Source organism: Lissotriton vulgaris, chromosome 3_1 (assembly GCF_964263255.1).
Source record: "Lissotriton vulgaris chromosome 3_1, aLisVul1.2, whole genome shotgun sequence".
Classification (NCBI taxonomy): Eukaryota; Metazoa; Chordata; class Amphibia; order Caudata; family Salamandridae; genus Lissotriton; species Lissotriton vulgaris.
In genome coordinates this window covers 1,559,744,675-1,559,759,234 of record NC_141689.1, presented here as the reverse complement: position 1 = coordinate 1,559,759,234, position 14,560 = coordinate 1,559,744,675, and the positions used below count along the sequence as shown (strand labels likewise).

At 47.1% G+C, this 14,560-nt stretch overlaps 1 protein-coding gene across 1 annotated transcript in view; it reads right to left on the bottom strand.

Annotated features, from left to right (window-relative positions):
- Positions 1 to 14,560, bottom strand: part of CENPE (centromere protein E) — a 1,817,274-nt gene that overhangs the window by 721,655 nt on the left and 1,081,059 nt on the right. The window contains exon 36 of the mRNA XM_086962044.1: positions 4,838 to 5,143. Within this exon, the coding sequence (XP_086818170.1) occupies positions 4,838 to 5,143 (306 nt within the window). The remainder of the gene's footprint in view (positions 1 to 4,837; positions 5,144 to 14,560) is intronic.

Sequence of the window (14,560 nt, the reverse complement as noted above, 5' to 3'; positions counted from 1 at the left end):
GGCTTAAGAACGGTGATGGATTAAACACAGCTCTTTTGACTGGGTGTGACTGTTTGATTGATTTAGATGCTCCGTCCATCACCACGCCCTTTTGTGCCGCCATAAGTGTGGCAGGGTATGCTCAGACATGAGTCCCTTGCTCACTTTGCACTGGATTCAAGCAAGCCGGCCTGAAGACGGCTGGAATGCCAGAAACCAGTCTCAGAAGCTTGTTTCCGGTCCAGGGAAGACATGGCTTGGCAGTTCGGGCTGGACTGTTCCCATGAGGCACAGGGTCAGACTGATTTGCATATAGCCATATCTGAACTGGGGTGGCAGAGTGGGCTAAAGAACGGTGATGGATTAAACCCAGATCTTTTGTCTGGGTGTGAGTGTTTGATTGATTCAGATGCTCCGTCCATCACCACCCAGTTTTGTACCGATCAATGTGGAGACAGCAGTCATACAGTTCCTAAAATTGAGCGCGCCATCACTGGAATTTTGGGTGATAGAAACCATGATCTGCGTGTCATCCGCATAAGACAGCACCTCAAGTCCAAAACATTGCACCACCCTAGCCAAGGGGGCCACATAGATATTAAAAAGGGTAGGGCTCAGAGACGAGCCCTGAGGCACTCCGCAGACAAGGGGCAGGATTCTAAAAGTGTCCCAGTCTAACGGTTTGAGACCGTTGGGTGAGAAAATAGGCAAGAAGGTCCAGGGCCCGTCCGCCCACCCCTATCTCCCTGAGACGCTCCACCAGTCTCAAAGGGGAGAGGGTGTCGAACACAGCAGTAAGATCGAGTAGGATGAGGAGAGTGGTATACCCTGCATCCACCTGCACTTGAATGTTGTCCAACACCATGGTAAGAGCCATCTCCGTGCTATGGACCCAGCTGAAACCATGTTGGGAACCATCCAGGATATTATGGTCCCTCAGGTAAACACTCAAATGTGAGTTCAGATGGGATTCAAGAATTTTTGCAGGGAGGGGCAGCAAGGAGATATGGTGAACAATTTTAAGATTTTGTGGATCTAGGGAGGGTTTCTTAAGGATGGGCCTAACCACTGCAGCCTTCCAGGTTCCAGGATAATGGCTCGAAGAGATAACAAAATTCAGAACCATCGAGGATCAAAGCCTCTTTAGCTATTTTTTTACAAATTTTAGGGGACAGGGGTCCAAGGGTGAACCGGACTTAATGCCTTCAAGCAAAAGGTTTACAGATATAGACGCAAAAACTTGCCGAATTGATGCTGTTGGAAAAGCTGTTCAGACAACCCTTAGTGGGAACATCCAAGACCAAATTGGCATTGAAAAGCTTCAGTTGATTACAGATAGCAGACATTTTGGAGCAGAAAAAGGAGGATACACGATCACATAGCTCCTGTGACGGTTCTACTTTATCAGAGACTGTCGGAGCCACTAAGGAGTTAAAGATTTTAAAAAGCTCCTTGGGGGACGTAATGGCCCCAGTGATCTTTGAGTAGTGTTTTTCCTTTTCCTCCATTATGGCTGCTTTGTGTGCCTTCCGGTATTTCTTATGGGATTCCCTGCCAGAAGGTGCCAGGTCCTAGATGCATTGGGTGTAGGAAATTCAGAAGGCATAGGACTGTCCGGCTGTAAGAAGAGCTCAGGCCTGAAACATCAGTTTCATAGTCTGAATATCCCAATCTTGTTGGGGAGGTCTTGATGACAGATTGGAGGTCAGCTCCTTTAAGAGAAGGTGCAGAGACACCTGGAAATGTGGCTTGAGAAGTTTGATGGAAAATCCAAGGTAAAAGCCAGGAGATAGTGGCCTGCAGGAAGTGCAACACCAGCTGCGGAGAACTCACCTTCAGCAACCAGTCGTAAAGATACAGAAATACCAAGACCATGCATGTAAAGACATTCTGCAACCACCAACATCCCTTTTGTTAACACACGAGGTGCAGATATTTACTCAAAATGGTAGGACCACAAAGTGATAATGGGTACCTGCAGTATGACCAGAGGATCAGTATGTGAAAATACATTTCCTGAAAGTTGGGGGACACCATCCATCTTTCAAGCTTCAAAGAGAACATGTTTTAGAGACAGCACAGTGAGCTTCTCATTGCAGAGGAATGCATTCTGCGCACTACGGTCCAACATGAGACACAGGTCCCATCTTTCTTGGAAACAAGCAAAAGACTACCAACCCTAGCCTACAGGTCTCTCTGGTACCAACTCAACAGCCCCACTGACTGAGAAGTCACAACCTCCTTCTGTATAATGCAAGTATGGTTGCCTGAGTAAATTGAAACAATGGGGACAAATCCTGAAGGGAAATGTGCAACACTGATCATCAATCTGCAGGAACAAAGAGATGGACTGTCAGAATGCCAAGTAATTGGAAACGACCCCCCTCCACCATTTCCAAGACTGCATGTTCCCTTAAGTACAAACTAAAGGCTTTTGACTGGGGTGGAGGGAATGGGAGCGGTAATACAGGAAGAGGACTTTCACAGCTGTCCCCCAAAGCTCCTGGAAATACCACGCCCACTTTAGCTATCAATGGGCTTGCTGATACGCAGTTTGTAAAGGCTGATGTGCTAAAAAGGTATAATGTGGGAATAACCTTTGCATTTGCATCAGTTCTGGGGGAACTAATCTAGGGTGAAACTTAGTCCCAAGTATCAGGCTGTACCTGAGCTCTCCTTAAAGCATGCTAAGGTCAAATTCACCTTATCATCAAGAAGGTGAGTACTGTTACAAGGAATGTCCAAAAGATTCACTTGGACATCAATCAAGAATCTATAGGAATGAATCGAAGCATTTTATTGTAAATACCAATGTAGGAGCCCAAGGATCAAGTCATTGACTTTACCGTATCCAATACCTTTCCAACAGGAAACTGTAGTGGCAGGATAGGTGTCAAGTTGCATTTGTGGAGCAAAGGTCAAGGCTGCCTGAAGAAAATGAATTCCACCTCATGGCTTAAATTTTCTTTGACATCCAATCGGGAAGAGAAGTGGGGAAATAATCAAGAATGTGCCAGGAGGATTAGGATACCTGAACAAAACTTCCTAGAAAGTGGTTGGCCAACAGAAAAATTCGTTCCACAGGTGCCGCATCATGGCCGGAAGAAGCTGGCTTGTCATATGCCAATAAGATGGGTTTAAATCATAGTCTCATTGAAGGAAAACAACGGTTCGACTGTTAAAGAAGCCTCTCTAAAATCTCATCGAGCAAGTTGGATTTGTTCTCTTCCACAGGCAATGGTAGCTCAAGGACCTCAATGGCCTTGTGGAGGATACAATGAGTGAAGCCACCTTCTCAGGAAATCTGCAATGGGCACTCCTGGTTCTACTCCTGAGGGATGTCCAGGCCACTGCATTTTCCAGAACCAAGTAGTCGCCAACGTCTGTATAAGTTGAGGAGAGAAGGGAGAAAGTGGCCCACCTCAGCACTTTTATAGTCCTTGTGATAGACTATGTTGTGCATTTGAATGGGATCCTAATCTTAGCCAGTTACCCCCAAGCCTGCCAAAATATTCATGACAGGATAGGGGACAATGAGGAGCCTCCTCCAATAATTGTTGTGCCCAGAGTCTGGCGCTGACCAAGACAGCCTTATCGATGCAAATTCATCAGTGTGTAATTTATCTGGAGACAGCTCTGATGGAGTGGCAGCTGGAAGGCCTTCAAGTGAGGTATCTGGATGGTCAAAAACAGAGCAGTGCAATTGGGAGTCCAAGCTGGGTCAACTGCCGCCGGATTGCGGACGTCAGCTGGCACCAGGTAAGGGTAGCCCAAGGGTTCATTGAGGCCCTTAGGCACACAGAGAAAACAGATTGTGAGGTCTAGGAAATAAGGTCAACTGATGACTGCGATCTGCGTGAGGTCAGGCCCAGGGAGAGGAAATGCTGGAAGCTGATCAGAAGGTTCCACATACAAAGCTGGCAGAGGGGCCTTTTCTAAGACCAGCCCCAAATTCGATTTCAGGCCCAGAGTTAGGAACAAAGCTAGAAAATATGAGACCTATCTTCTGAATGGGAAAGACATTGGGCATGCAAAGGGCTCTTCCTGTTCCTCTTTTGTGCAGTCTTATGAAACACCTTTGTTCCTAGAAGGGTCCACCTTGAGACTTTGCCAGTCAAAGGTACACTGAAGAGGGAACTGGTGCTGGTGTGGCGTTGTTTAACTCAGTGTTCATTCCAGGTACACGCCATAGAAAGTTTAGCCTCACAGTTCCTTGATGACCTTCTTATGATTGGGCCTGCACTTCTGACAGGGAGTCATGCTTGGAGCACAAGCTCTAAAAAAACAGATGTCATGTACATCCGAAAACACTGCCTTCTACAAGAGTGGCACCATTTAAATGTTAACTACTTCAGAGTAGACATTTTCCATTCTTAACACTGCAAAAATATTATTTTGGCAAACATTCCTTGGAGAGCAACACTGGATCACCATGGAGTACGCCCAAAAAAAATAAAGAAGAATTGACACTGGTGCACAGGAATGGCACCTTGTGCAGCTCCATGACATTTCCAGAGTGGTTTCTGGGGCCGAAATTTAGTAGCACAGAACAGAAAAGCTATTACAAAGTTTTCAGATCCAGTCTGGATTTAAGAGACGAGAGACCTGCAGGTAGAAGCATCCATTACAGCTGGAAACACAAGAAAATGTATTAAATGTTCAAAATATTTGTCGAAGTACATCATGACCATGTGTAAATAGTTAAAGTCATTGCTTCTACAAATAAAACACAGTACAATATGTCAAAGTTTGTTTGCAATGTATCTGAGATTATAGGATAAGCACATATCAAACGCTCAAAGCATTGCTTCTTCATAAAACATTCTATTTTGAACCACAGTTTCAGAAACAAAGTTACCTGCTCAATACTCTTCTCCAGTGCCTCTTTGAAGTGGTCTCTTTCTGCTATTAGACTGTCTTGCATTTGCTGCAGTTCCGGTTTCTGTTGAGTAAAATCTGCTGCAGCCTGCTGAAGATCGTGGAGCTGCTGCACAATTTCAGCTTTTTCATCCTCCAAGATTTTCAGAGCAGTATTGCTCACATTCAACTGTTCCTCCAGCTGTTGCATCTCTGTAGTCAATCTCTGCTGCAGTTCAGTTTTTTCCAACACAATATGTTCCTTTTCTTGAGTTTTTATTTGAAGCTCTTCCGCCAAAGAAGACACCTAAAGAAAATAATAATAATTAACAACAGTATGGAGGTAGTGTAACAAAATAAAGAGCCCCATGCCATATTTCGTAAAAGGAAGTGTAGGGATTCCATATTTTAATTAGACTTCCTTTTTCATTATCTCATTTCATTTGTTTTTTAAGTCTGCTGTGTTTGGCTAAAATAGTAACGGTTACCATTGCCAAGATTTACAAGTAAATGTGGTCCTATAAATGTAAGAGGGAACTAATTATCATAAGACTGAAGTGAGAGGTAGTATCCAGTTGCCACATTTTCAAGAAACAGGAATCGATCCACTTAGATGAAACATAAAATTTAACTTTATACTTATGTTCAATATGCCACTGAGTGACAGACAAAGCATGCAGAAAGTGGATGTAGGACACAGATATGGCTTTGTTGGATCATAATACACATTTGTCCATTACTTATTTTTGGCATGTAAGAGACTGTTCAGGGTGTCAAGCATATAGATGCCCAGTTCAATGGGCTATTGAGGCTCCTACAGACAGACATCAACATTCAGGACCAGAAGCAAACCCAACTGGTCTACACACCTCCCTGAGGCAGATGTAGCAGTGGGTCAGCAACTACTAATAACACATCTAGCACTGTTAAACTTTAGAACCTGCACTGTGAAGGAGACCAACTGCAGTTTCAATTGGCAGATGGTGATTGTTCCTAGAGAAAGTCACAGTTGCCAGAGGCAGTAACAGAAAGGGAGAGGCAGGGAATGGTCCTTTGTAGCAGGGAATACTACTCTAAACGAAGGGAGAAGATGGCACCGTTCAACATCTAACAGGAAAGAATTACTTCAGAAAGGAGGTCCTGAGCAAAAGAATATCAACAATGTCATAGACAAAGTCACCACACAACCTCTTACAATGAGCATTTCCAACTTTCCTTAATTAGTTAAATAAAGTTTAATAAGTTTGGCAAAGATGCAGATCGTAAGGTCAATTAAAGTCACCACACCCGCAAAAGTTCGATGGTTTATCTGATTCTATCAGACAACGACAAATTAGATTAAAGTTTAATTTGCACCAGCCATCATTCACATCAAAAAATTGGCAAGTGCTATCAGGTAAGTATAACATATATTCCTCATGGTCAGAATATCTAAATAAGGCACCAACCACACCACTTTAAGAATCATTATAGGAATCTTTGGTAAGCTTTAAATTGGTTGATAAAAAAAAAAGTTCAAAGCCTCATAGTTGATCTGGGACATCAATAACATGAGCAAAAATACATTTTAAAGTAACCTTTTTGAGAGACTATCAAATAATGTATCTATTTTTCTATCATAGGAGACAATGCACCGGTTTATGAATTTAGACATTCCTAGCTATTACTTAACAGCTGCACTAAAAGATGTTGCATTCGTAGGAATGATATGACATTTCAGCATCATATATTGTTGCAGGAAGCTGTTTCAACATTATCAGTCAGTCAGTCATAAGCTTTTATTCGATACGCAGAGATATCTTATAAGCACATACATAATACAATCAATACAAATATACAAAAAGTTTTATGCCATAAGAAGTCAGTAGTAATGTTAGAATATTAAAAAGTGATAAAAGGGTGTAAGGTCCATTAATAAATTAGCTAAAACAAGGATTAAACAGCTACTGACAATCTCTTACATCGAATGAGCCAAAACTGCTTTAAAAATTTAGCTATTCCACAGACTATGGGGGGGGGGGGGAAGTGTCCGTACTTAGGATACGCAAGGCTACTAAGTGACTGCGTGTGCCCATGTTACGGCAGAGTGGTTTCAGCCACAAGCTCCTAGGCCTTGCATAATCTGGGCATTCAAATAAAACGTGCGCAATAGACTCAATCTTACTCGGGCAACATGCACAGTTGGGAGAAGTGCGATCCGCTGTTGACCATTTCGATACCAGGGCACCTAGCGGGAGGGAACCAACTCTAAATTTAAAGTAAAGAGCACGGTCAAAGGGGAGAGTGATCAGGTCCAGGTAAGGTTCAATGGCCACAGTGTCTTTAATTTGTAAAAAGGTGGCAGTGGACCTGCAGTGATTGGAACTAGAGATTAGACGCTCTACAGTCCATTTCCAAAAAAGCGCCTTGACAACTTCTTTTGGAGGGGCTGAGCGGGATGACCAACAATCCCCTAGTCCTATATTCTCCAACAGCTTTTTGGTGTCCTTTAACCATTTTATCTTGGCCCAACCCCCCTGGCTCATTATGTCTCTCAGGGCATCAGCATAGGATTTTAATTCTTCGCACCTCCAGATCCGTGTCCACAACAGGAGCGGGCGAAGCAAGGCCTGATCTTTAATGTTTTTACATCCCGTGTCCATCCTCACAGGTACTGACGGTGTGCTCAGAGGAACAGCGATGAAGGATTTTAATAGCTTGCTCTCAGCAGTAACTAGGGCATCCAGACGGCAGTGGCCCCACAGTTCTGCCCCATACAAGGCTGATGTCGCTACTTTGGCCTTGTAGATGTCGAGTACTGGGGTAAGTGATCTCCTAGTTGAGGCCCTGTATTCCCTCATGAGAGCTCCTCCTACTCTCCTGTGGTTAAGGACCATTTTTTCAATGTGGTTTGCCCAAGTCATCCTGTCCGTAATCCGAATGCCAAGGTAGTCGAATTCGGCTACTTTCTCCAGTGGAATAGAGTTGAGTGTAGGTGGGCGGCCCAATTTTTTAGGTGGGTTAACAACTAGGTATTTTGTTTTGTCCACATTTATTATTAGCCCTTTTGCAACACAGAACTCCTGAAATCGTGTTAGAAGTTTCTGTAGTCCTTGTGGGGGTCTTCGAAATCAGGAGCGTGTCGTCCGCAAAAAGCAGGGTTGGGATACGGACACCTCCAAGACAGGGGGCGTCGGCTGGTTCTTGTTGAAGGTGTTTTACCACCCCATTCAGATATAACGAGAATAGGGTGGGTGCCAAGACGCAACCCTGTCTTACGCCCCTAGACACTGGTATTTTTTCCGTGAGCTCTCCGTTATTACCCCAGCGGACCTGTGCAAAAGTGTGGGCATGAAGGCTTATAAGAAGGGACAAGATGTAAGGTGGTAGCCCCAACTCACAAAGGACCCTCCAGAGCTCTTCCCGGGGAACTAGATCAAAGGCAGTCTTCAAGTCTATAAAGGCTAAGTAAAGACTACCCTTGCCTAGTTCCACCACCTTCCACCCCAAAAGGGACAACCTAAACACCTGCTCTATAGTCCCCATACCAGCCCGGAAACCTGCCTGAAAGTCTGATAGGATTTTATTCTCCTCCACCCAATGGAGGATCCTACCAAGGATAGCTTTGCCAGCTATCTTTTGGGTGGAGTCTATCAGACTTATTGGGCGATAGTTACCCGGGGTTTCCCTGCACCCTTTTTTATAAATGGGGACAACCACCGCCCCCTTCCAGGATTCTGGTACTGCTCCTCCCCTCATGATGTCATTTAGGAGAGCTGCTATAATCCTTCCCCATTCCGCTGGGTAAGCCCTCATCAAATCACCCGGAAGGCCGTCCGGGCCCGGTGCCTTGCGTGGTGCCACCCAGCCTATAACACCCTCAATCTCTAAGGGAGTAAAGAGGTCATAGGCATGAGGTTCGAATGCTAGTGTGAGATCCATCCCCTCAGACAGTTCCCCATCTGGTGGGAGGTATAAAGACCCAAAGTGTTTTGCCCAACTTTGAGGCGGGATGCTGCAGGGTCTCATGGCTGCATCGGATTTGCTCCGTTTCCTTATGAGATTCCAAAACACCCCTGAATCCCTAATTTTGCTAGCCTGGAGTAGGTCTTCCCAATAATTTTCTTCCCACTCCCTTCTAGCCATACTAAGGGTCTTTTTGTAAGCCTTCCTAGCTTCCTGGATCACACTTTGGGATTTAGATTTAACTGCCTCAACTAGCTTTGCCTTATGAATCCTGCATGCTTGGGTATACCACCCCTCAACAGATTTTTTAGCTCCTGTATTGCCCGGCTTTTTAGAGTACAGGGTAAACACGTTGGTTAGGGCTTCAATCAGGGAGAGAAATAACCCACTCACTTTACCCACCCCTTCTAGCGAGGATTCCAGAGATGTTACCGCGTGGTTTAAATGGGATTGAATTTCCCCAACCTTCGCCTCGGATAGGACCAGTTTCGCCCATTTAATTCTTCTACCACATGGGGAGACTTCAGATTCATCTAGTGGTACGAGTGCCTCTTTAATGTTGGCCTTCCTTAGGGGTTGCCACCATTGTTCCATTTCTAGGGAGAGAGGGTTGTGATCGCTTTCTGTCGAAGGGACCACCTGCATGTCCCTTACATAAGGCCATAAGCACACGTCTATTAGGACATAATCCAGCCTAGAGGTGTGCCCTGGTCTGTTGTAGGTATGTGCACCCCCCCTATCCAAGGATTCCTCCCATTCGCTGCCCTTAGATTAAATTCAAGAGTAAGGGAGTATATTTGGAGCGCCACTTCTGTCCACCTTTTAATCGGTGCGATGTCCAGAGCCGGGATCCCCCACCTGGCATCCTCCTCATCCTGGTCGAGGGAAACGTCCGAGCCCAAAGGCTCGAACGTGCAGTTCATATCACCTACAACCAGGGTGCGGGTCTTATGGGGGGTGTTGTTTAACAGGGTTTCGAGAAGAGCTATTACAGGAGACTTTCTCCCGCCCTTTGTACCCCGAGCATACACATTAAAGATGTTTAGAACAATTCTTCCCCTTTGGTCAATAAGAGTAATATTTTGTATGTCCGGGGAACCTGTGGGATAATCCACTACTCTACAGTTTAGAGAAGCCGCGACCCAAATAAGAAGGCCGCCCGCTGGGCGGCCTCTCCCGGATTCCGAGACCCGCGCAGGAGAGGAGTATGAGGAAAAACCCACCCTATGGACCGGTATCAGGCTCCAGGTTTCCTGGAAGAGGCACAAAGAGTGCTTATCAACCCATGCAGTAAAGTCTGGGAGGGCCAGTTTTCCAGCAATCCCTGCGATGTTCCAGCTGAAAACCTTGAAGACTAGGTCCGTCACAGCTGGACGGTCGCTGGGCGCTTGAAAGCCCCTATCTATAGGGCTCCCCCTATATATCCGAGGAGAGCAGGGATCTTGTGGAATTATTATAGGGTCTCCCATTCCACTTACGAGGTTTATTTGGGTTGGTGGTGCTTCTACTTGCTCTGCTCTGCTCACTGATTCCAGTCAGCAGGGGCCAATTGGCCACATTTGTTTCTCCCTATCGCCTCCTACAACCCCAGCCCAGTTTTGGCCAGAATTAAGAGAACTTTCACTTCCTCCATTTGGGCTAACAATGTGCCTAGGATAAAAATATGAGAGGTCTACCAGTTTAACCCCCGGGGCCCCCATGTTTTTAATAGGAGTACAAATGGATGGCACCACTCTGTAATCTTGGAAGTTTATAATTACACAGTCTCCCTCCAGCATTTTTTTCCCTTGCCCTACCCATCCCACTCTACGGACACTTAGAATAATGCCGTCCATACCCGAGGGGATTGGTTTATTTGCCTTCAGCCAGTGTATACACTTGTTCTTGAGTGATTGATGGTTTTCCAACTGACCATCCTTTAGGGGAGGCACATTAACCATGACTGCAACAAATGGTTGACAGTCTGGTGGGAGATTAATTGGGGGGATCCGTCGTGGGGGGATACAGGGGGCCTGTGGGGAGATAGTTGGGGCAGAACATTGTGTTGCAGGCCTGGGGGCTTTCCTAGTCGTTGGGCCGCTGGGTTTACTGCTACCTTCTAATTTTTGTTGGGCTTCCTTATTACCGTCAGTTGTCTGTTGCTGTTTTTGGGGAAGAGATTTTGGCTTGTTTTTCTCAGGCTCTTTATGTATTGGGAGTCCCTTGTGGCTTGGACCTGGTTTCAGATGGGGAGGAGATTTAGGAGTTGGATTGCTAGATTATTAGGAGCAGCTTTGTTTTGGGTTGTTGGGGGCTTAGGGCCTTTCTGCGCTGATAGATCATTCCCTTTTACACCCACATCCTTATTTACAGTCACTGTAGTTGCTAGTTTGATTGTTGTTTTAAGTGAGTGTATCCCATCCAGAGTTGACTGCTCTAGTTTGTCAATCCTCTCCCCTAGGCCCTTTACTTGAGTTAGTAACGGTTTCAAAAGGGTATATACCTTCTCCAGAATATTTTCGACCGCTACTAAGTCAGCTCGCTTTGAGACCTTGGTTGTGTGAGGGCCCTTTAAAGAAATCATTACATCCCCTTCTGTGTCGGTTTCATTCAGCATAGGGGCACCCCTTATAGTTCTTGTAGTAGGTACAGGAGACTTCCTTACTCCTCGGTAGAGGGCGGCCTGTCTCACTAGCCTACCCTTCTTATGTTTGCGCGATTTTTTACCTACGAGGGGAAACTCCTGCCTAGTGTCAGGAGTCACGGTGATAGGTGAGGCCCCAACTAGGTTTCCATCTGGTACAACTGTGGTAGGTGCAGGGGAATTTGGGGACTCGGAGTCTTTAATGACATCACTTGACGGAATAGGTGGTAGTGATATGGAACGGTTACTGAGGCCACCGTCATCCATTGTGACTATAGGAAGGAGAGCGGCCAAAGTTTCCAGCCTATCTATATTTTGCTCAATACCAGTCAGATGGAGGGGTTCTGAGGGAGCACTGACCATACTAGGGGGGGTACCTGCTTGAACCCGGGTAATGGCTGGTGTGAGCGACTGGGCGACTTCCCCCAATGATGAGCGTCTTGCGGGGAGGTATACTTCAGATAGACGCCGCTCAGACATGGCGATCTCCTTTTCAATCACCGCCGCTACCCTGGTGATAAAACGGTCCATTGACCCTATGACAGGGCTCGCGACATTAGATCCCCTTTTGACCTCACCCCTGAGTGGCTTACCAGAGCGTGTAGACATGGTTTGAGCAACAGAAGGGCAACAAGCACCAAGCGGGAGTCGTCGCGGTTGGTAAGAGGATAGGGACGGGGCCCAGCCCAGCCTCTGTCAGCCCCTGACGGCCACAGACGGCCCGCCCTCTGCCCGGGCTCCGCCCGGCGCTGCCCGCGCGCGTCCCGCGACGCGGAGGGGTTGGCCCGCCTTTGTAGCGCCTCCGGGCGCGCTGGCTGCGGGAACCGGAAGTACACGCAAAGCCCGCTGGGAGCTGTAGTCTCCAGCCGCCGTGAGTTGGTAATAGCGGCGAGACTTACTGCGTTCCTGGACCCAGGGGCAGAGGCTGCGTGTGATGTGCGTCCAGGTAGGGTTCTCCGTGTAGCTGACAAGAAAGAAAGCCTCCCCAAGTGCTCCGCAAGTGTTCCCGCAGGTGAGGGTGACGGTGCTGCTTTTATGCACCTTGTCACCTGGTCCGATAGTTGGTGGAGGGAGGGAGGCGCTATGCCCGTTGCCTTCTGGGCGCTGTAGTTGCACCAAGCCCACAGGTGCGAGCGTTTCCCGCAGAGCGGGAAACGTGAGAGGTGGCGTCTCTGCAGGGCACTGAGAGGTGCGTGGTTCGCCTCTGACACGTAGCCCCCACTGGTATTGCTGCTGCCGGTTCCCAAGTGCTCCGCAAGTGTTCCCGCAGGTGAGGGTGACGGTGCTGCTTTTATGCACCTTGTCACCTGGTCCGATAGTTGGTGGAGGGAGGGAGGCGCTATGCCCGTTGCCTTCTGGGCGCTGTAGTTGCACCAAGCCCACAGGTGCGAGCGTTTCCCGCAGAGCGGGAAACGCGAGAGGTGGCGTCTCTGCAGGGCACTGAGAGGTGCGTGGTTCGCCTCTGACACGTAGCCCCCACTGGTATTGCTGCTGCCGGTTCCCAAGTGCTCCGCAAGTGTTCCCGCAGGTGAGGGTGACGGTGCTGCTTTTATGCACCTTGTCACCTGGTCCGATAGTTGGTGGAGGGAGGGAGGCGCTATGCCCGTTGCCTTCTGGGCGCTGTAGTTGCACCAAGCCCACAGGTGCGAGCGTTTCCCGCAAAGCGGGAAACGCGAGAGGTGGCGTCTCTGCAGGGCACTGAGAGGTGCGTGGTTCGCCTCTGACACGTAGCCCCCACTGGTATTGCTGCTGCCGGTTCCCAAGTGCTCCGCAAGTGTTCCCGCAGGTGAGGGTGACGGTGCTGCTTTTATGCACCTTGTCACCTGGTCCGATAGTTGGTGGAGGGAGGGAGGCGCTATGCCCGTTGCCTTCTGGGCGCTGTAGTTGCACCAAGCCCACAAGTTCGAGCGTTTCCCGCAGAGCGGGAAACGCGAGAGGTGGCGTCTCTGCAGGGCACTGAGAGGTGCGTGGTTCGCCTCTGACACGTAGCCCCCACTGGTATTGCTGCTGCCGGTTCCCAAGTGCTCCGCAAGTGTTTCAACATTATAAAATCATTAAAGAAATTCTTTGATTTTCTCCCCATCGAATCGAGAAAGTCTGTGGCAGTTGCTCTCATTCTTGCCCGCCTCGATTTTTGCAATGGTCTTATGGCAGGGGTAAAAAAGCTTACGCTAAAAAAACTACAAAGCGTTCAACACGCGGCTGCAAGACTGGTACTAAAACTGCCTAGAAAATCTTCTGCATCTACAGCCCTCAGGACATTGCACTGGCTTCCCCTCCACAAGAGGATTTTGTTCAACATCCTTTTGACTACCTTCCGAGCTCTAAATAACATTGGCTCAAAGTATCTTTCGAGAAGATATACCCGTTACAACCCTACTAGAGCTTTAAGATCAGTAGGTTGTAATTTAATCAGTATCCCAAATTTCATTACAAAACCAAGGGTGGAAAAACTCTTAGTGTCCTGGCTTCTAGGGCATGGAATTCCATGCCCAAAGGACTAAGACTGCTGGATCTAGAGACCCCATTCAGGAAACAACTTAAGACCTGGATTTTCAATCTGACAGATCCATACGTATTGGCCGTCATTTAGATCTCACCTCTGTTTACTCCCACTTTCCTCAGCGCCAGGATGCTCCTTCCGGAGCGACAGTTGGCGCTTTATAAATATTAAATAACAATAACAATAATTGCCTTTTGCCAACTTTGACACAGAGATACATACAGGTCCCTTCCCAGCACACCAATGTCAATCTATCTTGCTTTGAACCTTTTGAACTACTAAAGAACAATTTCACAGGGAGAGAAAGGATGACCATGAGGCATCTGCAGTCAGAGCATCAACCAGAAAATGTATTACCAAAGGCAATTAAAAAATGTTTTAGATGGATATTTCTAACCACAGATTCCTCATCTAGTATATCAATATCAAAGGATGTAGGGCTAAGGAGTGGATGCCAAGTCATTCAGGCTTTAGTGGGCACATTTTTATATTCCATTACAATTCAATACAAGTCAATGGGTCAGTTGCAGTTGCAATTTTTAAGAAAGAACCTTCCCAGCGGACCCTGAAGTAACGCAGTGTAAGACAGAAGGTTGGAGAGCCACCCCACCCGTAGATACCTTAGGAACCAGGATACTTTACACTCCTTCTGG